This window comes from Penicillium lagena (assembly GCF_028827675.1).
Source record: "Penicillium lagena strain IBT 129212 chromosome Unknown utg000002l_segment0_segment0, whole genome shotgun sequence".
NCBI classification, from domain to species: Eukaryota; Fungi; Ascomycota; class Eurotiomycetes; order Eurotiales; family Aspergillaceae; genus Penicillium; species Penicillium lagena.
Window position 1 is genome coordinate 2413797 of NW_026623223.1, and position 25180 is coordinate 2438976.

Genomic DNA, 25180 nt, shown 5'->3' on the forward strand with positions numbered 1-25180 from the left:
TCCCCGTAATGGACGGAGTACGTCAGTCGTCTCGTGCGGTCGGCACGCGGCCTCGGTCGACCCGTTTCTTTTTTTCACGTTCCGCCCGGATCTTCCCTTCCTCTCGCCTCGCCCACACCCACCCTGCTTTCTTCCCTTTTTACCCCGGCTTCTTACCTCGGAATCATCCCTCCTCTCATCTCTCTCAATGATCGGGCATGGCGTTCAACTTCAACTGGTCGCCCTTGATGGCGGACGCGGGCTTCTACACTCGCGCCCAAGACCTGCTGACAGCCGCGCTCAATAAGTCGCCCAAACCCCCGATCATCGTCGACGACATCATCGTCACCGAGCTGAATCTCGGCTCCATCCCACCAGAACTGGAGATCCTGGAAATCGGCGACATCGCCGAGGATCGGTTTCGCGGCATCTTCAAGATGTCTTATTCCGGCGATGCCTATCTCACACTGAAGACTCGAGTGCAGGCAAATCCGCTCAACACCTTTCTTATCACACGACCCGCCTTTGCCTCGCCTCTACCTCTTGCTGCTGCGTATGTGCCACGGAAAAGACCTCGAAAGACTTGTTTGAAAACGTTCCTTGACTGACAGTCTCATCGCGATTTAGCACTCCACTCACCATCCCTCTACAAATCACCCTCTCCGACTTCAAGCTCTCCGGCTTCGTCATCTTGGTCTTCTCTAAACAAAAAGGCATTACGGTCGTCTTTCGCAATGATCCTCTCGAGTCGCTCAAGGTGTCATCGACGTTCGATTCGATCCCGTTCGTGCGCGACTTCTTGCAGAAAGAAATTGAAGCCCAACTCCGCATTTTGTTCATGGATGAGCTCCCCGCCATCATCCACCGACTGTCATTGCGACTGTGGGATCCTGAATACCGTGCTGGAGAAGAGTCAAAGGATCAAGCAGACAACACGGAAACCTCAACGAGCGAAGGCCCCGGGCAAGACCCCTTGGCCAGCCCGCCCCAGGATCCCGTGGATGCTCTGGGTAATGCGCTGAACGAGTCCGAGATTGCTTCGCTTTCGCTGGACTCCTCGGTGGAGACCCATTCCCTGTTCTCACAGAAGAATCTGCTCCGCCTGGCCGCCCTGACGGACTCTCAACGCACCTTGTCTCTGTTCACTCCGTCCATCCAGGAAGTTGTGTACCGAGCGTGGACGTCTCCAACCGATCCCAACGAACTCTCTGCAAGCGTCATCTCTCCTCTCAGCCCTCCACTTTCGCGGACACATTCGCAGACACATTCGCAGACACATTCGCAGATCGGCAGCATGTCATCCTCGTTCCACGAAACCGCCAGCACGATCTCTATGCAAAGCCGCCCATCCGTTGGCGGTCATTCCTTCAGCAGTTATGGGTTGAGTCTGGGCTCGGGACGTCACTCGAAAGCCCATTCCCGCAGAAGAAAGAAGCGCGTGGTGGATCTGCGTGCTCGTCCGAAGACGACGGATGACGCCTTGAGTGTGAGCGACGATAGTGCCATGACCGAATCCATTAGCGCCCAGTCTATCTGCTCTGCGCCTCTTCCCATGGTGAGCGAACAATCGGATGACCCGGTAACACCGCCGCTATCTCCGGAGACGGACTCCCACCTGCTTTCGATCCCCGAAGCGCACCGCATGAGTCTCTCACGGCCATCCCGTCGCCGTAGCTCGCTGAATCTCGAGAACACCGACCTATCCTACTCCCTTGAGACCATTCGTGGCCCCAAGGCAGTAGATGTGGACGCCACGCCGCGCGCCACCATGCGCTACCCCAATGAGAAGGCCGAGGCGGGTCCGTCGTCCGGTTCATCTCGGCCGCCATTGCCTTCAATGGTCCTTCCGTTCACTAAGGACGATAAAACGGCTGACCAAGCCGTCGACCCAGTCCTGGTCGAACGTCTTGCGGGCGAGATTGCTCGCCGCATGCGCGATGAGAAGTTGGTGGCCACCAACTCAGGTAGCAACTTCTGGGACCGCCATCAGGAGGAATCCCCTCCGCCAGCTTATGGTCATTAAGCTATTTCATGATTGTCACGAATTTCCTTGATTTCATTTGTTGCTTGGAAGCGGGTCTGTACAAAATTGGGTTCTTTCTTGCTTGCGATCGTTTCTTGGGATTGTTGTACTGGATACCACGTTCACTTTTCTTTTGTTTTATCTTGGATCATCGAAATGAACCCTCCATTGGAATTATCTATAAATTCGGTCGTAGCTAGATCTATGTTGAGAACAATGACCCCTAACTGTAGCAGTTTCGTCCTCGATCGAAGCTCGGGGAAATCCAACCCCGGGCGCACGGACCTGAGCTTCCAGAAGCGCAATTCAATTCTTCCTTCCACTTCCTCCCCTTTCCCTTCTCCATCTCCATCCGAAACACCATGGCGGGCGTGTTCAAGAATGTCTTTGGCTCTAAGCCCTCGGGTCCTGCCGGGCCTGACGATGGTATGTCCTGATCCATTGCTGTGCACCAATGCTTTCTTCCCCCCTACCCCCCGCTGATCGTATGCCTCACCTTAGATTTTGCCGACTTCGTGGAGGCTCCGAACCCATCGCCCGCCTCGCTCGTGGCCGACACGACCACCGTCCCCGCAGCCAATACCCTCGCAGCAACCGTCCCGTACACGAAATGGTACCGGATCTGGGAGCGCGTGTCCCCCAGTGACTTCCAACAGGAGGCGATGATCATGCCGTTCATCATAGCCATCCTCCTCGTGCACTTCTGGGGCACACGCAAGAACCGCCGGCGGGCGAAGGATTGGGCCCAGGCTCATGCCCCTGTCCTCCAGAAGGAGTTTGCGGTGGTTGGGTTCGACGGCATTCCCCGCGTGTCCACTGAGGGTGGTGATTCCCTCGATGTGGAGCTGGTGAACCCGGAGGAGGTGGTTCAGGAGAAGTCGGCGCACGAGTTCACTGCGTACGCATCCGGCCGCCAGAACGTGGCTTTCGTCGATGTGGCGCTCAAGATGCCCAAGCGGTACAACCCGGTCACTTACCTGGTGGAATACCTTTTCAGCTTCTTCTTCGAGACCTGGGAGGTGCCCAGCGAGCGGTACGAGGCTCTCTTGTATACGTTTGATGGCAAGGAGAAGGACCTGGTCCCCGTGGCCGCCAATGATTCGCTCAAGGTGCAGCCCTCGACCTACGATGGTTTCATCTGGGCTGTTGTCCACAAGAGCCACATGAAGAAATTCCGCACCGACCGCTACGATGCCTCGATGACCTTCACCAAGGATAACCCCAAGCTCCCCCCGTGGGTCACGGTCATGACCGAGAATGCTGAGATCAGCGATATCCTTCTCTCTACCGAATTGATCAAGGCCATTGAGGATGCAGGTAGTAACTTCGAGTATCTGATTGTGACGGACCAGCCTCTGGACAAGCCTATCAAGTATGTTTCCGGCCCCTTGCCCCCTTTTCTCTGGACCGACCTAACCCATACAGGATTGAGGAGACCGTCCCGAGGAAGCGCGTCCAGTTGTCCGTCAACCTCGCCTCATCTGTTGCCGGCTATGCCTCGACTTTGCCCCTGTTTACGCAGTTCCTGCGCTTTGGCGACCGCCTGGTCGCCTCAGCCCACTTCCGCGGCGAGGTGATGCGCAAGATCCGCAATGCCCGCGAGGAAGAGATCAAGAAGATCCGCCGCCTCGAAGAGGAGGACAAGGCCGAGGAGCGCAAGATCGCCGCGGAGAAGATCAAGAAGGAGGAGCGGGACCGCCTGCTCCGGAGCATGACTGCGGACGAGCAGCGCAAGTTCCTGGATCGCGAGAGCCAGAAGGGCCAGCGGAAGTCGATGAAGAAGTACTCCAAGAGAGGGTAGATGGGCAATGGGGCATTCTAGTTTGATTTGGCCCTGATTCTTATGCCGGCTAAAAACCGGCTAAAAGGCGAGCGTGACCGCTTGCTTTTCATCCTCTTCGTGTCTTGCTTGTATTCCTATATTTTGATCTTCTCAGATGTACTGTTAACTACCAAATGGCAGCCGCGATGGAGAGATATTCCCTCTTGTCCTCCGCCCTCCATGTTTCCTCCTTCACTCCAACCCTAACTGCTCCTCCATTATTACCTCAACAGCCCTCACTCTCAACGTCCAATTATCCCTTATTCACCATGCAGCTCCTGACCTTCTTGGCCGCTGTCCTTTCTTCCACGACCTCCTCCGCAGCCGCCTCCATCCCCAAGACCTGGTCTCTCTCGTCCCTTCTACCCAACGACACTGGTCATGCAACCATCTCTCAAGTGCCCATCGGCGCTGTGATCGATCACTGCATCGTGCCGGGCACAATCGCCCTCACCTTCGATGACGGGCCATATATCTACACGCCGCAAATCCTCGACACCCTCTCCCAACGCGGTGCCCGCGCAACCTTCTTCCTGAACGGCATTCACATGGGCAACATCCACGAGCACGCGGATACGATGCGCCGCGCAGTAGCCGAGGGCCACCAACTCGCCTCGCACACGTACTTCCTCCTCTCCATCCTTTGTCCCGTGTATACCCTAAACTAATCCAACCCAACCCAGATGGAGCCACCCCAACCTCTCTACCCTCGACCACGCAGGGATAGTATCACAAATGACGCAACTCGAAGACGCCTTCGCGCGTATTGTCGGCGTCATCCCGCGCTACATGCGCATGCCCTTCCTGATGTTCAACCCCCTCGCGCTCTCCATCATGACCGAGCTGGGCTACCACGTTATTGGAGCGAGTATCGATACCAAGGACTACGAGCACGACGATGCTGGCCAGATCTGGATGAGTTTTGAGAAGTTCAAGGCGGAGCTGAATGCCGGTGGCACGGTCGTGCTGGCACATGATGTGCATTATAACACTGTTAATGTGCTGGTGGAAAACATGTTGAATGAGGTTGAGGCTAGGGGTTTGGTCCGTAAGTTCCATCCACTCCCACTCCCTGGTTTAATTTTGAGCTGTGATGGTGAGGTTTGGTTTGGAGATGATGATATTGATTTGGCGTATAGCTGTTCCCGTTGGTGAGTGTTTGGGGGATCCGCAGGAGTTGTGGTACGCCGCGCCGAGGTAGATGAGGTTGGCTTTGATAGGAGGGGAGAGTGCTCTTCTTGTTCGTCTGCGTTGGATAGGATGAATGGCACTGTTCCATTCAATTCAGTTCCTGTCGACTTGTATTAATCCACACGGACAATGTGGATGCTTTCTCGAGGTTGAACTCAGGTTTTCTTAACTCCAAAATCGCCAAGACCCTATACCATCTACTAACCGCAGAGAACAAAGATAATGACACGGAAGTCTATTGCAACTAGATCTATAATGCAGCACGCCTATCTCACACGCATGACCAAACAAACCCCAAAACATGGTATCATGAAACCAATATTTTCAATATTGGTCTACTGCTTGCCAAAAATCTTAACCCGCTCCTCAAGGGGCTTCTGGGTCTTCTCACCCGCAGGGGCCTCAGGGCTACCGAAGACCATCTGCGCGACAAGGCGCCACTCAGTAGGCAGGTTCCACTCCTTCGCGACAGCGGCGTCGATCAGCGGGTTGTAGTGCTGCAGGTTTGCGCCGAAACCCAGGGCCTCGAGGCCCGTCCACAGGAAGTACTGGTGCATGGCGTTGGAGTGGTCGGCCCACGGCTCGAAGTGATGCGCAAAGGCGGCGAATTTCTCCTGGAAGGGCTTGATGTGGGCGGGGTCTTCGAAGAAGAGGATCTATTTATTTGGATTCGGATTAGTTTCAATTGCTTTTGTAAGGCAGTTGTGGGGGTTATGGTAGGAGAGGCGAGGAGGAAGGAAACGTACAGTGCCGTAGGCCTTCTTGAAACTCTGCAGCTTGGGGAGAGTCTGGTTCTTGAACATCTCCTCGGAGACGGCGCCGGACGCGACGAGGCCGCCAAAGGCATCGGCGGCAAAGTCCCACACCTTCTCGTGCTCAGAGTTCAGCAGCACGACAATACGCGTGGACTGGGTGTTGAACGAGCTGGGGATATGCAGGATGGCGGCGTTGACCAGTTCCTCGACCTTGGAGTCAGGCACGGGGCTGTTCCGACCCAGCTGGTAGATGGTGCGGCGCTTCTCCGCCAATTGCACGAGGGCGTCGGCCGTCATGTTTGTTGATTTGGGTGTGTGGTTGTTGGGGGAAGAAGAAAATGGACGGATGTGTGAAGATGTAAGAGACAGGCGGGATACTGGGATGGGAGAGGGCACTGATATAGGACTACTCTTGAGGGTGGTGGGGCCCGGTAGAGAGTGGAGATGCTTGGAAAGGGATCGAAGGAGTCTTGCCATGCTGGTGTCTTTTTTATATGCAATTCGAGTCTTCCATAGAGCAGTCCTCGGATACGTACCGGGTTTTTATGTCTACAAAAAAAAATTGTATCCAATGACATGAAATAACCACTTGAAATAGCCTTTATCCGAGTGGCGTTCTTTGTTCCTGCCTGTTCCCCTTTTTTAGGATTTTTTTTCCTTCTCCGCTGTCTAGAACAGGTGGTACCGTATTCTTGAAGAGGCAGTTGCGGAATTAAGCCAGTTCCGCTGAATAATAGCCCCACGCTTTGATCAGCATTACAAAGCCCAAATGCGCTAGAGCCAAGCTTTTCGCATCTAGATTCGGGGTTGCGCCGATGCCGTTGCGCCGGTGCCGAGCGTTCTGATTATCAACGCGTTATTAATATTAGTAGATAGTTAAGCCCCGCTGCTGATGCGATCGGTGAGTGCTACGTCGTCAGTTCCTGTTGGATTTTAAAGAATTTTCTCGAGTTGACAGGCCTTTTGGGTCTTTCCTCCCCCCGTATCGTTATTCCGTATATCCGATGGTGGTGACATAGGCCCCACATTCGGCAAAAGACTTCGTTGCCTACGAGCCGTTGGGGAGTAGATGTCACTCGGTATGTAACGACTTTTATTGGTTGATCATACTATCGCAAGCCGTGGTGCTTCCTTGACTTGCCTCGACGCTGAATCTCTCACAAGCAACCTTGAACTTGTTTCCATCGAGACACGATAACCCTAAGCCACCTCTAGTATTAAAGCACACCGTTTTGAATAAGGTTTATATTTCATAATTTGTTGAAATACAATCATTCTTCTTAGCTCCAATCATTAAATAAATACCGTATGAATAGTATATGCCATTCATAACTCAGAGACCCGTCTTGAAATTTGGAAAAGGTATAGTAATTTTCACCATGCAGTGAAGCTTTTCGGCAAGCCCATCATCGCATCGATATCACGCTTGCAATTGGGAATGCAAAAAAGAAGAAGAAGAAGAAGAAGCAGTTGCGATCGTGCTTATTAGGAAGCTCCAGCCTGTGGGGATGGATACCTGTGGGCTGGCGGGAGCCATTGCTGTTGGGGCGGATATCTTTTCCAGTAGAGTTTAAGCATCGGTTTGGCAGACTGTTCAGCTCAAACTAAAATTTAATCTCTGGTTCTTCCGACCATCGACCAGATTCTGCTGGCTGAGAGCGACAGTTATGAGGTTCAATGCCTTGCCGAATTGGGCATCGAATTGACGGTTCTACATGTTACCAACAGAGACGGGCACATTTGGGGAGTTGAAAGTATTCAATGGTTTTTCTTGTGCAGATCTGATAAATGTGTTTCGATCCAGGGCCTAGGGTGCATGTCATGTTTTCAGTGATGTGACATAATGCTCCTAATCCCCTGTGGAGGAATTGTGGAACCAATGTATAAAAGAAGTTTTTGTGATATGAAGTTGACCGAGGCCTACAATTTTGAAGATTTCATTATTCTCTTCTAGCTTGCAGTTCTCTGCCTAGTCATGTCCGATAGCCACGGTTCCTGCACTAGACATAGAAAATTGCCAATCGAAATGTTAGTTATCTATAAGGGAAAACACAACCATTCTCAGACATCCACCACAGTTAAGAGAGACTCTTATAAGCTTCACGAATAAACTCCACCGTCTCATCCGCCTTGCTCAAGAAAGGACTATGTCCCGCCTGCAGTGTCTTAGTCGTAACCGAAGCTCCAGCTTGCTTTGCGCCTGCAACCATTGCCTCCTGCGCCTGAATAGTCATTGCATTATCCTCAGTGCAGTGAAGATACCAAACCGGAACATCAGCCCACCCAGCATAGATACTATCACTATCACCGAAAGTCGCCGCTGAATGATTCACAAGCCGGCTCTGCCAATGCTTAGCCTTCTCAGCCGGCAAGTCGTTGTAGAATAGGTCGATTGTGTCATCATCAATAACCTCCCACCCATCTGGAGAGGTATGGGTACGAAACCCACCGGGTGCGCTTGCAACCAGGTCGCGAAGGGATACATTCGACGGGACCATAAAAGCACACATTTCAATGATACCCACAACTTGCCCCTTGGCCGTGCCCAATTTGGACGAGTCCTTCGCGGTGAATCCCTTCACAGCGCTGCAGCCCACAATGCCGCCAAAGGAGTGGTTGACCATGATCACGTCATTGCCCTTGGTGGTCTCGGCCAAGATGATATCTTGGACCTGGCTAACGTAATTCACTACCGAGTCGCCCACCCTACCGAACCGCCCGCTCCGCCCGCGAACGCGTAAATTTATCTACTCCTACCACTTCATTCAGCGACCATGTCACCAATTCGCAATATTACCACCCATACGCGTCAGAATCAAGAGGGCAGGCTATTACTTGCTATTGAGGCTCTCAAAAATGACGAAAAATTGACTGTACGACGCGCTGCGGATCTATACAGTGTTCCGCGCACCACCCTTCGCGATCGCCGCAGCGGCACCACTGAACGCGCTACGACGCGCGCAAACAGCCATAAATTGACCGAATTAGAGGAGAAATCGCTAGAGAATTGGGTTCTTTCTATGGACGACCGTGGAATTGCTCCTCGGCATGAATTAGTGCGAGAGATGGCGAATTTACTACTATCTCAGCGCGGCCAAGGTCCTCTAGTAACGGTTGGCAAGAATTGGGTCACCAAGTTTATCAAGCGTACACCAGAGCTTGATACACGATATACACGGCGCAGGGACTATCAGCGCGCTCTCTGTGAGGACCCAAAGCTAATTCAACAATGGTTTGACCTTGTTCAAGAGGTTATTTGCACCTATGGTATCCACCAAGACGATATCTACAATTTTGACGAAACTGGTTTCGCAATGGGCCTCTGTAGCACTTCTAAAGTAGTAACCCGCGCTGGTTACTATGGACGAAGGGCTAAAATTCAGCCAGGGAATCGCGAGTGGGTAACAGCAGTTGAAACAATTTGTATGAGTGGATGGGCACTTCCACCAACAATTATATTCAAAGCAAAAACCTACAATTCGGCTTGGTTTTCTTCCGAAATCAACCTCCCTTGCGACTGGTGTATTGAGGTTAGCGACAATGGATGGACGACTAATGAAATTGGCCTTCGGTGGTTAACAAATCACTTTATACCATTGACTAATGGCCGTACGAAGGGCAAGTGGCGTGTCCTAATTTTGGATGGACATGGAAGCCATATGACCGCTCAATTTGACCAAATATGTAGAGATAATAATATTATCTCTATTTGTATGCCGCCACATTCATCCCACCTACTTCAGCCGCTTGATGTGGGTTGTTTCTCTATTATCAAGCAAGAATATGGTCAATTGATTCAATCGATGATTGTGGATGGTATACACCATATTGACAAGCTTGATTTCTTGTCTAATTACCCCCTTGCGCGCGCAAAAGCATATACACAATCGACTATTCAAAATGCTTTTGCTGGCGCCGGTCTTCTACCTCTTAATGCGCAGCGGGTATTGGATAAATTGAATATCTCTATCGATATTACCCCCCCGGGTAGTAGGGCAGGAGAGAGTGGAAGCAGCGGTTTTATCCCCTGTACACCACAGAAACCTATTGAAATTCAGCGGCAAACGCGGTCAATTGGCAAATTGCTACAGCACGCTTGCCAATTAGAACTGGATAACAATATCGAGAGAGCTTTGGTGCAAATTGAACAGTTGGCAAAGAGCGCGCGCGCTAGTATGCATGAAAAAACGCTCTATTTAGCCGATATCAACCGAATGCGCACCGCTCATGCCAAACAGCAGAAAAAACAAGCAATTCTTGGCACAAGTATCAGTCGATTGGAGGGTTGTACGCGCGCACAGTGGGAGGACGAGTATATTCGTGCCAATAATACTACAGCGGCAGGGCCTAGTGGGACAGGAAAAACGACGTTTCAAAGAGCGCCGCCGCGCTGCTCGAACTGTAATACACTCGGGCATAATAGAACACGCTGCCCGAATTAATTTACTGTATTTATCAATTTCATACTGTTCCTGGTGGTCGAGCAATATTCAAAAATATTAGTAGGGACCGGGCGGAGCGGGCGGTTCGGTAGGGTGGGCGACTCGGTAGTGAATTACGTTAACGGTGCTGACTAAAGATGAGACGGGCTCAGGTGTGCCGCACATTTGAAGCTGAGGAGCAATGCAGTGATAACCATCTTGCTCTAATTCCGTGATGATATTCGTGAAACAGTCGGCCAGGTGCCATCCGCCGTGCACAAAGATGAGGGTTGGGTTGGACGAAATCATTTTGAAACGAAATAGGGCAGCGAGAGAAGACAATATCCAGCGAAACGCTCAGAGAAGAAATTTTGACGTGGAAGAGTTGGTGAGAAAGCGACATCAAGCTGCTCCGCGGTGTTTATTTGAAGGATCGAAGGATCGAAGAATTAATTTCTCTTCTAGTCTGGGTGCAAGCGCCTGAGCGCTTCGTGGTGGCTATGCTTACTTCGCATCACTTACCGTAACTAGAGGGCAATCATGTTATAAATCAGCGCTAGTAGACACAATCATCACTTTACTCTATTAGGATAGGAGGCCTTGTTTTGGAAACTAGTAACAAGTATTGTTTCGACGCGTCTCCTCGTTCCTGAGGAGCATCTTTCTCTGCTATCTAACCATGGGTCTGGAGAAGGATTATCGCGCGTATAGATAATGAGGTGCATACTAAGTACTTGTATTCTTCCGCATTTTCTTCGGCCTGCTTTGATTGTGATTTACTTTTATTTTGCACTGCTAGCGCTGATTTATTTCAATGGCCTCCCGCTGTATCTCTGATCACCTAGATGCGGCCCGGCAAATGGTCGAGCTATGATCTCCCCGCCGATTTACTTATAATTCGGCCAATTGCCGTGAACTATTGTTGCCCTAGAATAGACAGGATGTCTAAAAAGTCTCAGGGAGTGTTCAGCCAGCACGACCCTTATTGTACCCTAAAGTTCGCCAGACTCAAGGTTTTCAATTCACGGTCTGCTTTTAACTTCTTGATTATATCTTCGGACCAAAAGTCTATCTGTTGAAGTCTTGAAAGAACGACAAATACTGTCAACTTTTCGGGTGCAGTAAATAGTCAGAATTCGACTCCCGCCAAAAAGCAAACGACCGCAGACGCAAACGCTCTCGCATCATCTTGTCGTTCTTCGAAATCAGGCCCAACTTGCTCCAAAAACAGTGCCAACTTCGACTGCTTCCACTGCATCCGCGGTGCAGAATCCAAACACATCTTCTGCATTCCAAACGCGTCGAGTTCATAGTGCCCTTGCACAGACAGGACTCTCCCGGGATGATACAGTCCTTGAATAGGGCAGATCGGTGTGCTGCCCACATTGATCCAAGGTGCCGGCAGAGACACTGGCAGCGAGTCGGTAAGAGTCACAGCCTGGCCTTTTTCCACGGCCATCACTCTGTCACCGTGAAACATTTGGATGCGTAGTTGGCCTTGTGAAAGATGCCCCAGTGCTCCTGGGAATGATCGAATGAATGCATTTTCAAGCTGCACGGTGTAGATACCGACTTCTCTTCCGAGGGGGCATTTCTCGACAAATACATCCCGCACGGGGTCCTTCGGATCGCGGACAAGGATGTGCGAGATCAGCTGGTGGCCGAAACAGGTGCCCAGGATACGGACTTCTGGGTATCGGTCGTAGATCTCTCTGAGAAATTTCGCTAGGGTTTGCATCCACGGCGACTGGTCCATTTCATACACTCCTGGCTCGCCCCCAGTGATCAAGATAGCGTCAATGGGAGACGTTTCGGGCCACTGGATCTGATCGAGATGGCCACGCATCTTGCGAAAATCAGGGTAGTGGCCTCCTCGAATGTCGTATGGAGTAACGCTGATATTGATAGGATTGTCACTCGCTAAGCCGCTTTCGTTGATCTGTCCCGCGGTCTCTTGGAGGATATTGCGAAAGTGCGCGCTGCAAAGCCCGCGGGCCTCGTAGAGAATACGGGCTGGGATGTCAACATCGAGAACGGCGACGTGGATGTTGCGAACCATCTCTGTAGATAGCTGGGAAAGCAATGATACTGTTTTTTATTCAGACTGAAATGAGAGCGAAGAGCGAAATATAGTGAAGAAATTGTCAACACGCACTACTACGAGTCAGCCGACTCCAATGCGTCTTTGAGACGAATTATGTAAAATCATTATTGTCGTTAAAGTCAATGGAATAAAATGGGGGTAAGAGAAATTCTGGCGTTGAGTATAGAAGTTCTTGAATACTCCACCTACTCCAACTTTGGTCCCAGCCATTATGTAAAAAGCATGTTGGGTGGCATCGACCAAGAAAAATTTTAAATTGCAACACGTTCCTTTCAATCGTTTCTTCCACAGCCCTTCGTGAAGTGCATTAAAAGGTCAGCATAGAAATTAGATCATTAGCAAAGATACCTAATTACTGTTGTTGAAGGAAATCGCCAAGTTGACCTTAAAGGATTCAACTTGTAACACGAGACACCTCGGCATTGATAAGTAGAATGTCAGTAAATGATGCAGCAGGTTGACTGCCGATCAACTGACTCAATGGGTATTTTGTCCGATTTGTCACTTCAGTTGCTGCACCGCAAGAAGCGGTATCATCTTGGGCGCCGCCCCAGGGTCGATCAGGAGGCCACGAAAAGGCAGCAGGAACAACCGTTAGGAGAAGATCACGAACATACGGCTTCGAGCAAAATCAACAGTGATATTATATATATTGCAGGTTTTTTAGTATTCCGCTTCGAAAAGACTTCTCTTTTGCCTTGTAACAGATGACATCGGCAAGGTTTACCGGACCCTCTAGCAGAGACTGTTGGTCCAGTGGAATCGGTTTATGATTCCTCAAACTGAACCAAGAGCTGTGAGTCGGTCCACTACGCATCTGATTAAGATCAAAGTTTAACCTAGAATGACATGTTATGGCGGTGCTTTGGCACACTAAATTCAAGGAGGCGACGGACGAGTAGGAATCAATGCTACAGAGTGCTACAGATCCTGGTTGGATGGGCTAGGAATTTAGTTCCTAGATTAATAAGATTAGATGAATTAGATTTTCTCTCCCTTGAACTGTCGGTTTATTCCAATTTTTCGGCGCGTCGGGAATTATTTGATATGGAGCTTGAACAAAATGTATCATGCAAACGCCTTTGTTTATGGAACCCATATCTGGAATCGAACTTGAATCTAGTTTTAGTCTGTGATTCTGCTTTAACTTCAAATATGAAACACTTCTCTTTCTCGGTATTAGTTTTGATTGCTATTTTCATCTCCTCGACAATGGCCTACAATTGCCTGAGACGTGACAGGACTTAAACCCAGCTTTTCCTTTGTACGATTGTCACGAAGTACATATGTGGTATATTAGCTCTTCCTAGGCAGTTTTCATACACTCGGACTTACCATCATTTCCAAGCGAGGTCATTCTCATCTCCAAGTGTGATAACTACTGCTCTAAACACAACATTCACCTCTTATCTCAAGGCAATCCTGAACGATGCCCTCTCTTATGGCGTTATGTTACCCGTCTAGTTCGTAATCTTGATGGATTTTTTTGCTAATTGTCATGATTTGCAGAGCTCGACAACAGATGCAGCAGCTTCAACGACACTTACCGCCGGAACTGCCTCGACAGTCTTGCAGAACGTGGTTCTGTCTGTCGTGGTAGGAACTCTAGCTTGAGTCATAGCTTTTCAGTTTATTTGCCAATCGTTTCATTCCTGTCGGTAATCCTGCAAGCGCAGGTATTTAGTCCGAATGTCGCTCAGTTAAAATAGACGTTGCTCGTTTATCATGGACATTCTTACGAGGATGGCGTCTTAAGTGGATCTTAAAATAGAGGGGTACATCTAGTCTTATGTTGTAGTTGTTAGGAGGAGTGGGGGTTTACTAACACAGATTGACGAGAGCGATAACTACAACTCGCCCTAATCATAAGCCTGAGGATTAGTTTATTAGATCAGGGCAACCGTAAGACAGCTATCTAACATGATATATCAAACATGGGGCGGAACTACATCAATATGAACCCACCGCTGTAAGCATCGTTGTCTTCATCATGTCTTACACAGCCACAACCTCCTCTAAAGTGGCGTGCAAGGCTTCCCTTGGCATTGCACACGGAGGGGTTGCACAGACAGGCATGAGCCAATGAAGTTATCGCTTAAGATATCCAAATGCCTCACGCAATTTGACCTATTCACCCAACCCCGCAGATATAAAGACTGCCCCTCATTGCTCCTCTTACACCCCCCAACTACGATAACAACATGACGACCGCATACTACGAGCATCGCATAGCTCACGTATCCTCCCGGAAGCCGCGTAAAACCCTAAGAGCACCAGTGCGCCATATCGCCATTCGCAAGGAACTTATCGCAGCCTCGAAAACCCGTCTCGTGCTTCGGCCGGAAGGTCGCCCCAAGTCGGCGGTGGCATATAGAATCACAGATGAAGATGGATCGCCACATTTTACGGTGACAGGAAGGAAATATAGTGATCGATCATGTCGTGAATTCCGCGACGCCTCGGGACTGCCTTTGTTCGAGCTGCATCGCAGGATCTCATTCACCAATATCTGGTCCGTTTCGTTACCCGGCAGCAATAATGGCAGTATAGCCATGGGGACACCGCGATGGTCACTCAGTTCGCCCTCGGCCGGAAACTTTAACATCACTTTTGAGAATGCAGCTGCCATTCAAAACAAGAGTGAGCAGGAGAAGAAGCTCACGCTTCAGGTCGAGCGGCACGGAAATGCGTTAGCACTGTTCGATATTGTGGATGGCGATCGGAAGGTCGCTGAGGTGCGCGAAAGTATCCAGCATAATGAAAAGTTGGCCTTGATGCGCAGTTCGCGCCAAGGGTATCGACCTGCTCTGGATGTGATTGTTACTCCAGGCGTGGACCTGTCGCTGGTAGGTTTTTTATGGAATGTTCACCAGTCGGAACTGACTCTGAAACAGATTGTCATAATTGCCGTTATTGTAGAGGACTGGATCTTTGGTTCGAGTTGAATGGACGAAGTAGCATATGTGTTTACGAATAGCCTTGCATTTTTGATGTTGGTGATGACCATCTGACTTATTGATTCTGGCCTGAGATGGATCAGCGGCCTTGTGGGACTTCTTATTTACCATACGAATTAAAAAATAGTTCCTGCCTCTAAGCCATGCTTGTTGAACGCGGGTCGATCACTCCGCTCCTTGGGGCCGGGACGGGCCAACAGCCTCACCTATGCCTAATGTGTCCTACTCACCCCCCACCCGGGGAAAGGATTGTCAGGAACTAAAACTAAGCCCCTGCCAAGGCCATTCTCGCTACATGCATGATTTCATGAGGCAGAATTCCAGCAAGCCAGTTTCTCAATATTCAATATCATAATGTATAAGATTTTGATTTTAATCCAAGCATTCAACTCTGATATATCTTGAAACATTATCCGAAATTCCGAGTATAAGCATGAATAATTGACGCTATCATTAGCTATTCGGATTTTTGGACCAAAGAAAAGATTGGATCGACATCTAGTGTAACCAGTTTGCTCAACTTCTACTTGTTTGGATGTGCTTGAAATTTCGGCCGCTGACGGATCAAATCTAGGATAGGTTGGAAAAGCCGTCGATCATTCGATCCCAGCTCGTTAGATGCCATCTCCTTCTCACCATCTGCGCGGAGATCGTTCCAGTTCACCCAGTCCCATCCCGCGCACTTCTCAGGCTCGAGGAGCTTGCGATTTGTGAGTGTCAAATACTGACTAACAGGAAAAGCATGCCCTAAAACTTACCTGAGGCTGTGCACTCTTGTCAGATAGATAGGCCCCCATGAATATCGTGACGTAGTGTTTGCCTTCGTTCGCCATGATGCTGTTGGTGGCCGTCAGGAACTCCAGACCTTGGATATCCAGGCCCGTCTCTTCAAGCACTTCCCGTGCCGCGCAGTCTTCAAATGACTCGCCAATTTCAAGGTGCCCGCCCGGGAGCGCCCATGTTCCTGAAATAAATATATCAGTTAAGAAACGATTGCATAAGGGTTCTGAACACACCTGCGCCAATACTCCCCAGTCGCTTGCCTAGGATGAATTTGCCTTCGGCATTATAGACAAAAACTCCAACACCGATCCCTGGCTGCATTTCTCGGTATCAAGGATTGGTGGTACAGGTTGCTTTATTTCAGGAGTTGAATCGCACGCACGAGTCAGGAAGGGAATTTGTTTTGAGTCACGTTTCGGCCTGAGGCAGCAATAAAGGATGTCGATCTATACAACTCGGAGTCTAAATTGCGATGAACAAGTGTTCGTGCATGAAAAGGATAAGAGAAACGATAGAATCCCATTGTTAGGCAAACGGATAATCTCAGACAGCCGCCCATCAAACATAATCCAGAGAACAAGAATCAGAGAACCACCCAAAGACATCGGCCTGAATCGCAGCATAGCCAACACCACTTGGTAATATACAAACCAAACATCTCTCCGAAACACGTTTATTTCTCGGGAGGAGAACTAGATTAGTGTAGTTGACGGGCCCGTACCAGCCGGTCCGTCTCGATTCAAGAATGAGGCTCAACTGAGAGAAAAAGCAATTTATGTAGAGGGAGTAGATCTCCTCGAGCTCTGCAGAGCGCAGTCACTACGTTCTTGACTGCTATTGGCGCCTCGATACCAACCTTCACTGATGAGCTGAGTCTCCACATCCAGCCAGTACTCGGCCTTGCCGCCTGAGCCAGCTTTCACATCGAGATCGCCGAGGCGGATTTCGACGGGGGCTCTGTCGTCGCTAGGAATCTTTTGCATATAGTGTCAGACTCAAAACAAACACAGACAAAGATAATCCAAGGAGACTCACTTTAATGTACATGGTACAATCCCTTAGCGTCATCGCAACAGACATCTCCGGCGACTGTGCCAGCGGACCATGTAATCCGACATTCTTCATGGCTTTCTGATGCGACTGCAATTTCTGAAGAGTGGTATTGCGGTACAATACGCGGGCTAGCTGCGTGCGATCTCCGCAACCTTTGATAAACGCCGTTGCGCGGAACACATTCTCGAACCGCTCCGAGACCAAATCCAAAGGACAAAAGGACCGCTGGTGGTCTGTCTGCTGCAGATTCCATGCGTTGGAATCCTTCATCTCCCTCAACGCGCACGTGCGGCACCGGCGGGCCGTCGAGGGCGCTGAGGGCGACTGCGTAAGCCACTTTGGTTTCAGCTCGGCCATGCTGGCTCCGGGTTCGTCTGCGGTGGTCATGTCGGTGATGAGAAGACCAAAGGGCTCATTCAGACAGAGATAGCCGCCATGGCGCTTTGACGGGCGTAGACCGTTAATTTCCGCAAGACGGAGCTGTTCGTTGCAGCGCTGAATCAGCCCCTCGGGCAATCGGATCAGAGTCTGGTCAACTAGCTCTTCCGGGTTGAAGAGCGGTCTGATGATATTGTCGAAATTGCGCACGGTCTCCTGGTAGGGAATATCGGCCGCAGTCTCTTTGCGCAGACGCAGCAACTTCCCTCCTAGCTGAGCCGGCACGTTGCTGCACGTCTCGATACCCGCAGTGGAAAGCGATCGATTCACCGCGAGCGCGGAGTTGACCGGAGCAGACGCGGGCGAAACAAAGCGGTAAATGACATTGGCACCGCCCTCGGCGAGGTAGACGAGCTGAATCCCCGCCGGGAGCTCACAAAGATGGGGTTTGGTCATCCGGGGTGGCGAGCAAAATAAGCGAGGCGCGCAAGAGCATGGCTTGTCTGCCCCGGTCCGAAAGAAGCGAATCTCAGAGATGGACCGTCAGAACAATATTGTAGATGGGAGACTGAATCATGAGAAGCAGCCACTAGGATTGCTCATGCATGTCATGAATGAATAAGGAAGGGGGCCAATACGATCGTCGGAGTTGGGTTTAGAAGTTGCGCTGATCCCCCGCGGCGGGAGGATGTGAGTGAGTGTGTGTCCGTTAGTTTGTGGTTGAGAAAGACAGAAGGAAAAGAAACAAGAAAGAAAAGACAGGGTTTAGCGAAGATTCGGTCGATCAGTGGCGCTCACCCCTGGGTCCATCACCGGCGAGGTTTAGTGCACGTCATCCATCGCATCAGTTATTTATTTGATGCAGTCAGCGTGTTTCTTCCTCACTCAGCCTCACCCTCAACATGAATTCTCTTCCCACGCCATCGCACTGCACCGCCGACTTCTGCCTGATCCCGGTACTGATCCCATCTCATTTGGATCTACTGTCATCCCTCGCCAATTACTAATAATCCCTTCCCCAGATCGGCACCTCCTCCCCCTCGGTCTCGGCTCAGGTTGCCGACGTCCAGCGCCTGATCGAGCAGTCCGGGGTGAAATACACGATGCATTCGGCGGGCACGACGCTCGGTACGCACGCATGTCTTGCTTTGTTGCTCTTCTTTCATGCAGCGCTAATTGCTGACCACTTGAACTTGACTTGACTTCTACAGAGGGATCGTGGGACCGCGTTCATCAGGTCATCGGACAAGCGCATACCCTCCTTCATGAGCAGGGGGTTGTGCGCATCCAGTCTGATATCCGATCTGGGTCGAGGTGTGTTTTTATTTTGTGTTGACCTTGTCTATCTACGACACACGACTCTGGAGAGATTCTAACGTGTTTATTTATGCAGGACTGATAAATTGCAGACAGCGGAGGACAAGGTGAATAAAGTCCGGCAGTTGCTGGGTAAGGAGTAGATGTGGCTCTATCGAGGGGTCTTTTCATTATTCCTCTGCACAAATACAAAAAAAATAGCCGGCAATCAATATCTAGCCGGAATCCATTAACCCAAATACCAAACGCCAATCCAATCCCCCAATTGCATCCCAAGTGCCCATAACAATACCCGGAGCTATGCTCTATGCACCGGTCCATATCCTGAGACCCATACTCCTAGGAAACAACCAAAAGAAAGAGAATAAGAAAAAAACCGGAAGGCAAATCTTATAAAACAACCACTTCCTAAAAGGGGATCCCTCCACCGTGAAGATTCCCCCAGTTCCCGCCAACCCAGACCCAATTGCCAATGGACGGGGTGGCGCCCGAGCGAGCGGAGTTGGCCAGGTGCACCAGGGCCGTGAACACGTTACTCTTCGTCGAACCGGCGTTGGATTGTGTGGAGCTAGACGCCGAAACCGAAGAACGGCCAACAGCGTTGGTAACGTTGTTCAGGCTGTCGACGGTATCGATAGCCGGGCCTTGGTTGAAGAAATCAACTAGAATAAAAGTCGGCTGGCGCCCACCCCAGGCACTCTTACACTTGGTCGCTGCGCTGCCCAGATTCCCCACGCCACCGGACGGCGCATTCGTCGTGGACACGTAGCTCGCATTCGGATACTCGACCCCAATGAACGAGAGGCCCTCAGAGTAGAGGAAGTGGTTCATCAGCGGGAGCCGATCCGACGACAGCGCGGTAGAGGTGTCGCCCGCCACGGCAGGGGGGCGGTTCGGCACGCACGAGTAATTCGTCGGCGTCGAGACGTCGTATGGGGTCTCCCAAAGATACGTCCACTCGTCCATCAGGTACGGCGCTTCCTCGGAGGCGTCGATCGATGCAACGAAGGTCACTAGCCGCTTGCCATCGTTGATCATCTCCTGCAGTGTGGGCCAAGAGGATGGCGCGGAGCTCGACGACTGGGGCACGTACGCGTAGTCGGTGATATTGGCTGTTTGGAACTGAGCGTTCAGTTCCGATGCGGTTGCACTGTCCGAGTTGACCAGCAACACGGTGACCACTAGAGAAGAATCGGCTGGTTAGCTCTGCCCTTTGGGTATAGAGTAATAGTTAGTTGACCCACCATCGTTCGGATTACCATCCAACCACGTCTTAATATTCCCCAGCCAAGTGCTCAACAGCCCAGCATCCATCAGCTCACAGAGGGTATGGCACAAACGCCACTCGCCATTACTATTGTGCACCTGCGCCGTGACCAGTCGGACGCCGGCATCGAGCTGTGTTGTGGTGTTGTAGTATCTATGGTGCCGCGCGTCAGTTTTGAATCTCGGAAAATCAGTAACCACGGGTCGCCTACTGGTTGGCTGCCAATGAGTCGCCCGTCGCCGAGCCGTACACAAAGGGGCTGTCATGAGCGCCGAGATGCGTAATCTCGCCGTAGGACTTGGAGCATAGCGCTGGAGAGTTGTTGCAGGCGGTTGTAGAGGAGCGCGCGGCGTGCAGGTGGGCGGCTGATGCGAAGGGCAGCAGGGCCAGAAGGCGGAGAGCGCGCATGGTCTGTTTCTTGATTGCACTGGGATATCGAAGAGAGTAAGAAGGATATAGGAAGTACTGTGAGTCGAGGAACAGTTAAAAGGGAGGTGGAATGAATTAGAGGTGGCGATCCCTACTGGGTCCAGGCCGCGTTGCTTGTCTCAACTATTTTTATTTCGCGGTTTCAGGCGGGTGGACCTGCAAGAACGACCCCGCCTAGTAGGACTTTTACGTAGTGACGGTGGATTAGGATTATATACTATGCTAAATAGCGTATTGCGGACGACGGATTGCTGCTGTTCAGGCCACGCAGGCTAAGTAAACAAACACTCCGACGCGAGGAGAGAGCCGTTATCGATAATGGTTGATGCGAATCTATGTACATCGCGCGCTGCCTAGAAAGTAGTATATTTCTTCCTGACGTATGGGCCTCTCCACTTCACCCGGGCTGTGCGGCGCAGCGATAAGGGCGACCGGTGCGGATATGTCAAGAGCTCCGGTCTCGACTCTAACCCGCCAAACAGCGACGACTTGCCCCAGGCGCGAAACATATCCAGGATCAACCGCTCCGGGCTCCACAGGTTGGACTCGCGCACTCTGCGGTTGAGGCGGCGCGCGGAGGGTCCAGGTTGATTGAAGAGCACGGCGAGGCGGGATCGACAGGCGCGGCGAATCCAGGCTTCGTGGAGTCGGACACCGTTCTGCTCCAGCTCTCGGAGGAGGAGAATACCACGCACCCACGGAACGAGCTGCTGCGGGTTCGTTTCGGGGTGGATACGCTGCTGGAAGCCCCATTCCACAATGGCGTACTGCATTTTGGGGCTGAAGATAAGATCGAGCATGAGTTGATTCTCGCCATACTTCGGCCGCGGTGAGGTTGGTCGGGAGGCCGAACGGTGCGCCCAGAGCTGAGGATTTCGCTCCCGATGAGGCCCATACTGACGGGCCAGCCATCCACAGCATTCTTGAAGTTCACTCCAGTACTGCCCCATGCCTAGGCGCTTCAGCAGTTCCACCCAGATCGAGCTACTGACAACGGTCCCAGCAGGAACCACACGCTGCAGGATCTTGAAAACAAATAGAACCTCATCGCGGTCGGAAATTCCTGGACGTGTGGGTGGACGATGTCCCACCCGACGAGGGGTGAGAGCATGCTGGACCATAAACTCCATGCTGTCCTGGCTCATGACCTTACCACAGAGAGTCATTTCATCCACAACCTTGGACGCCGTACGCCATTCCGCGGCAGCAACATGTTTTCGAAAATGAACTTCATAGAGGCTCTGTCCGTCTGGAAGGAGTTCCGTAAGAATGGCCAACGACAAGTTGTACTGCCGCGAGTCTTTTGCAATATAATTTGAAACGAGAAGCGACTCCTGCACGTGGGCGTCCTCCACCGCATCGGGATGTTGATCGCTGGAGAGAAGGTCGGAAAGGAGGATAGAACGGTTTTGCGCTGCCAGCTTTTGGATCAATTGTGCAAAGACGCTGTTTCCGACCGAGATGCCAGATTGCTTGAGTTTTTTCAGCCTCTCCAGAATATCGTGACTGTCCTTCGCTCTCGCGGCCATCTCACGCAGCGTACGTGGACCAATTGCTGTAACGCCGAACATTTTCAGGCCAGCAATGATGGTTTCAATATTGAGGGCTTGAGTGGCGAACAACCGGGCGCCCATATCGTCCTTGAGGGGCTTTTCTTCTGGTATATTCTCTGCCTTTTCTTGTGATCCTTCAGCGGATGTCTCAGCCAGAAATCTTTGATCGGAATACTCTCGCAGTCGCTTATATGCTCTCTTCTTCGAGATATGGTGCGCCCAGTTCAACAACGGCTGCATCTCCTCGAAAGTCTGAGGATGGTCCCCGCGTTGGACCAAAAAATCATGCATCTTGAATGCCTCTGTCCCATATCCATGCTGCAAGAATATATTGATCACAGGATACCAGATGGAATGGCCGTCTGTTGTACGGCATATATCACTGAAGGCCTTGATTCCGGGATGGGAGGCAGTCTGTTCTTGAAACCCGTTAAGGGTAATCGGGAGCGTGCTGGCGGAAGACGATGGAGATAGGGCCAATGGCAGAATCTTCACCAGGTCATCAGGATTCCTGAAGTGAGTATTTTGAAGCTGTCGGTGATATTCAACGGCCTGGTTTGTCATTCCGCGGTCGAGGAGCCCACCCACAACGCGCTCGTATAGTTGGGACCAGCAATCACCCTCCCTTTCACAGAGACTGACAGCGTAGCTCACAACCTCTTTAAGGAGAAGCTCCCGTTTCAGCCCAAGATCCACAAAGCTCTTCCAGAAGAAATCTGCCCGCGCCCCGGTCACGGGGATACAGACTCCATCCACCCGTACTGTCAGGGCCTCCCATATATCCACCGTCCCTTTATCCCCATAGCGGCGCTGGCGAAACCGCAGAAGCTCTTCCCACAAGTCGAAGTTGTTTCTGTTCTCCGGTTGGTCGACGAGACGTGTTCCTAGGTCATTGGTGTGACCAATATCTGATTCAAATTCGAGTGCCTCTGGCCGTAGTCCCAAGTCTTTTGTCGCGTATTTGCTTGCTCCGAGATTGTCGGTGTGCAAAGTAGGCACGGCGTTCTCGATCTCTCGCGTCGGTTCAATTTCGTGGACGGGAAAGCTCGTCGGCGGTCTTGTATGATGTGCCGGGTAATTCTGTGTGCGCCGGCCTCCACCATTATGGCTCCCAGCATGATCGACCTGTGCTGGCTGCTGCGAGTTCGCCCGCGACTGGCATCGCAAGCACCGATGCGTGTAGTCCAATTGCTCGATTCCAGTGGGAGCTAATGCGAGGGATTGCAGGATGGAGACGGAGGACGGCCTCTTCAGTAATCGAAGAAGCGCCGGGCGCATGAGGAGAGAATTCGCTGACGCTGGACGAAGACCATTGCTCAGCTGGCCTTTCGTTCTGCTCTGTCTGGTCCTTGGCCATCAAGTTCAGGCAAGTGTCTGACTCAGCAGTCACGTGCAAGCTCCCCGATGGGCCCCGACGACTTCATCTGCCTTCGCTCTCTCGTCTGCCCACACGCTCTCCTGCTCTCCTCTCGCACTGTGTCCCTCGAACCACTGCCAAAATGTTCCGCACCGCCCCTCGCATGGCCGGGTACGTTCACTCCCACTCTTCCCGCGCAAATCCATCGCACACAATTGCACATCCATCCCCCAATTGAGGGCGCCCGACCGTCGAATTCCGGTCCGAGGTCATCGCGACCCAATTGAGCTTGACCCTCGACACTGCTGCGCTCTCCTCTCGCTCAATTGGCAATAAATGCTAATTTTTTCTTTTCTGGTCGCACAGGTTCGTGTTCCGTGAGAACCGCGTTCCCTACTACCAGCGTCTGTTCCAAGGCCACGATGGCAAGCGTCAATGGTACCAGGTCCGTCTCCCGCCGAAGGCGAAATATAACACCATAATCTGGGCATTGGCAATATTCTGACCTGAATTTTGCTGTCTTCCAGACTTCCCGCTCCGGCTTCCTCGTGTACCCCTACCTGATCTCGATCTACGGTCTGGGTGCTGGTGAGTAAATCCTGCCCTTGGATGGTCCATGACCACATTGCTGACTCGGTTGTAGCTACCACCTACGCCATGTGCCGCATGGTTCTGGTTAGTTCGACCTATCCTCCTTCGACTTGGAGCAAATGAACATTTGCTCGCCTCTATGTCACTCACAAATACTGACCATTTTAATAGGGCCACAAGACCTGGTTCGGTGAGAAATAAATGGTTTCTCTGTCTTGCAGTCGCAATTGACTTGCACTTGTTGGTGGTGTACTTCTACTTCGGGGAATGGGCTAGATATGGTGGCAGGCATGGGTGATTTGGGCTGTATATAACCAATCCAAGCGCTGATGCTCCAGCCATTGCCTCTACACAAAAACCAGAAAGATTTCTTTTGTTTACTGATATTTTTGCACGGTTTTCTTGTAACTGTAGGGTACCTGGCATGATCATATCTCTGGCGGGATCAACCTCTACCATTGTCGTAGTTGCAAAGAGACCCAAGCCCATATTTCAAACAGATAATCCTAATATCTTCGGATTCCGTTAGTGGGACGGTGATCAGTATTCCATTCCATAACCCAAATGTATTATTCAGGATCTAGACCGGTATTCTTGATCCTAAAAATATATATCGACCAAGTCAGCCCTTCAATAATGCTGCACCATAAACATTGCCATCCAAATCTTCAACAATGAATATATCTTTTCCCGAATTTATCAAAGCAGAGCAATTCATCATGTACGCACTATGAAGCTACTTTCAACCTCATGCAGAGTGGCTCTAAATCGGATCTAAGGCGTTGGTCCGTATCGTATGTATGTCTCTATCTGTTACCCTTAATCAGTCATAATCTACCCTCCTAGCCCACATCTACGGCCAATTACTCGATTGGCCCTTATCTAAAGTACCAGCTTCAAGTCACTGAGCGAAGCGAAGCTCATGACTTCAAATGTTGCATTATTATTGCGCCGCAAACGATTGCTGAGTCATCATTCTCGTTGGCGTTTCCTCTTTGGCGGCGGACTTACCCTTTCCATAGTTTGGATGTTTCGGTTTGTTGAGACTGCAGGAGGAGAAGCCCGGGAATAATCGGTGATACAAATATTTCTCTTCTTCGCTATCAAGACTTACCGCCAACAATGAACATCTTGACGACTACATCAAGGTCTCCCACGCGTCAAACTCACGGATCATGGCTACCAGTGCAAGCGGGGATG

General features: G+C 51.0%; 14 protein-coding genes across 14 annotated transcripts; 6 read left to right on the forward strand and 8 right to left on the reverse strand.

Moving 5' to 3' along the window:
• Positions 1-197: 197 nt before the first annotated feature.
• N7510_003742 (MDM34 family protein) lies at positions 198-2002 on the forward strand (the record flags this gene model as incomplete). The annotated part of the gene is made up of 2 exons (XM_056975668.1): positions 198-532; positions 607-2002. 2 exons carry the CDS (start codon positions 198-200, stop codon positions 2000-2002), a joined length of 1731 nt encoding a protein of 576 aa, XP_056835624.1.
• Positions 2003-2670: 668 nt separating this feature from the next.
• N7510_003743 (CCDC47 family protein) lies at positions 2671-3803 on the forward strand (the record flags this gene model as incomplete). Its single annotated transcript, XM_056975669.1, has 2 exons — positions 2671-3378; positions 3435-3803. 2 exons carry the CDS (start codon positions 2671-2673, stop codon positions 3801-3803), a joined length of 1077 nt encoding a protein of 358 aa, XP_056835625.1.
• A 290-nt stretch (positions 3804-4093) lies between these two features.
• N7510_003744 (chitin deacetylase) lies at positions 4094-4979 on the forward strand (the record flags this gene model as incomplete). Its single annotated transcript, XM_056975670.1, has 2 exons — positions 4094-4446; positions 4508-4979. 2 exons carry the CDS (start codon positions 4094-4096, stop codon positions 4977-4979), a joined length of 825 nt encoding a protein of 274 aa, XP_056835626.1.
• A 371-nt stretch (positions 4980-5350) lies between these two features.
• N7510_003745 (nitroreductase family protein) lies at positions 5351-6067 on the reverse strand (the record flags this gene model as incomplete). Its single annotated transcript, XM_056975671.1, has 2 exons — positions 5351-5671; positions 5762-6067. 2 exons carry the CDS (start codon positions 6065-6067, stop codon positions 5351-5353), a joined length of 627 nt encoding a protein of 208 aa, XP_056835627.1.
• Positions 6068-7848: 1781 nt separating this feature from the next.
• Positions 7849-8394, reverse strand: N7510_003746 (alpha/beta hydrolase; the record flags this gene model as incomplete). The annotated part of the gene is made up of 1 exon (XM_056975672.1): positions 7849-8394. One exon carries the CDS (start codon positions 8392-8394, stop codon positions 7849-7851), a length of 546 nt encoding a protein of 181 aa, XP_056835628.1.
• Positions 8395-10269: 1875 nt separating this feature from the next.
• N7510_003747 (alpha/beta fold hydrolase) lies at positions 10270-10500 on the reverse strand (the record flags this gene model as incomplete). Its single annotated transcript, XM_056975673.1, has 1 exon — positions 10270-10500. The coding sequence occupies one exon, from the start codon at positions 10498-10500 to the stop codon at positions 10270-10272; it is 231 nt and encodes a 76-aa protein (XP_056835629.1).
• An 820-nt stretch (positions 10501-11320) lies between these two features.
• N7510_003748 (type 1 glutamine amidotransferase) lies at positions 11321-12250 on the reverse strand (the record flags this gene model as incomplete). The annotated part of the gene is made up of 1 exon (XM_056975674.1): positions 11321-12250. The coding sequence occupies one exon, from the start codon at positions 12248-12250 to the stop codon at positions 11321-11323; it is 930 nt and encodes a 309-aa protein (XP_056835630.1).
• A 2246-nt stretch (positions 12251-14496) lies between these two features.
• On the forward strand, positions 14497-15240 carry N7510_003749 (uncharacterized protein; the record flags this gene model as incomplete). The annotated part of the gene is made up of 2 exons (XM_056975675.1): positions 14497-15141; positions 15190-15240. The coding sequence occupies 2 exons, from the start codon at positions 14497-14499 to the stop codon at positions 15238-15240; spliced, it is 696 nt and encodes a 231-aa protein (XP_056835631.1).
• A 535-nt stretch (positions 15241-15775) lies between these two features.
• On the reverse strand, positions 15776-16356 carry N7510_003750 (nucleotide triphosphate diphosphatase NUDT15; the record flags this gene model as incomplete). Its single annotated transcript, XM_056975676.1, has 3 exons — positions 15776-15976; positions 16011-16216; positions 16269-16356. 3 exons carry the CDS (start codon positions 16354-16356, stop codon positions 15776-15778), a joined length of 495 nt encoding a protein of 164 aa, XP_056835632.1.
• Positions 16357-16808: 452 nt separating this feature from the next.
• N7510_003751 (inositol-pentakisphosphate 2-kinase) lies at positions 16809-17922 on the reverse strand (the record flags this gene model as incomplete). Its single annotated transcript, XM_056975677.1, has 2 exons — positions 16809-17009; positions 17071-17922. 2 exons carry the CDS (start codon positions 17920-17922, stop codon positions 16809-16811), a joined length of 1053 nt encoding a protein of 350 aa, XP_056835633.1.
• A 446-nt stretch (positions 17923-18368) lies between these two features.
• On the forward strand, positions 18369-18926 carry N7510_003752 (thiamine-binding protein; the record flags this gene model as incomplete). The annotated part of the gene is made up of 4 exons (XM_056975678.1): positions 18369-18422; positions 18489-18594; positions 18678-18780; positions 18860-18926. The coding sequence occupies 4 exons, from the start codon at positions 18369-18371 to the stop codon at positions 18924-18926; spliced, it is 330 nt and encodes a 109-aa protein (XP_056835634.1).
• Positions 18927-19191: 265 nt separating this feature from the next.
• N7510_003753 (uncharacterized protein) lies at positions 19192-20458 on the reverse strand (the record flags this gene model as incomplete). Its single annotated transcript, XM_056975679.1, has 3 exons — positions 19192-19964; positions 20028-20203; positions 20262-20458. 3 exons carry the CDS (start codon positions 20456-20458, stop codon positions 19192-19194), a joined length of 1146 nt encoding a protein of 381 aa, XP_056835635.1.
• Positions 20459-20832: 374 nt separating this feature from the next.
• Positions 20833-23310, reverse strand: N7510_003754 (uncharacterized protein; the record flags this gene model as incomplete). Its single annotated transcript, XM_056975680.1, has 1 exon — positions 20833-23310. The coding sequence occupies one exon, from the start codon at positions 23308-23310 to the stop codon at positions 20833-20835; it is 2478 nt and encodes an 825-aa protein (XP_056835636.1).
• Positions 23311-23531: 221 nt separating this feature from the next.
• Positions 23532-24181, forward strand: N7510_003755 (cytochrome c oxidase subunit 7; the record flags this gene model as incomplete). The annotated part of the gene is made up of 5 exons (XM_056975681.1): positions 23532-23560; positions 23756-23834; positions 23917-23977; positions 24033-24064; positions 24152-24181. 5 exons carry the CDS (start codon positions 23532-23534, stop codon positions 24179-24181), a joined length of 231 nt encoding a protein of 76 aa, XP_056835637.1.
• Between the last annotated feature and the right edge of the window lie 999 nt (positions 24182-25180).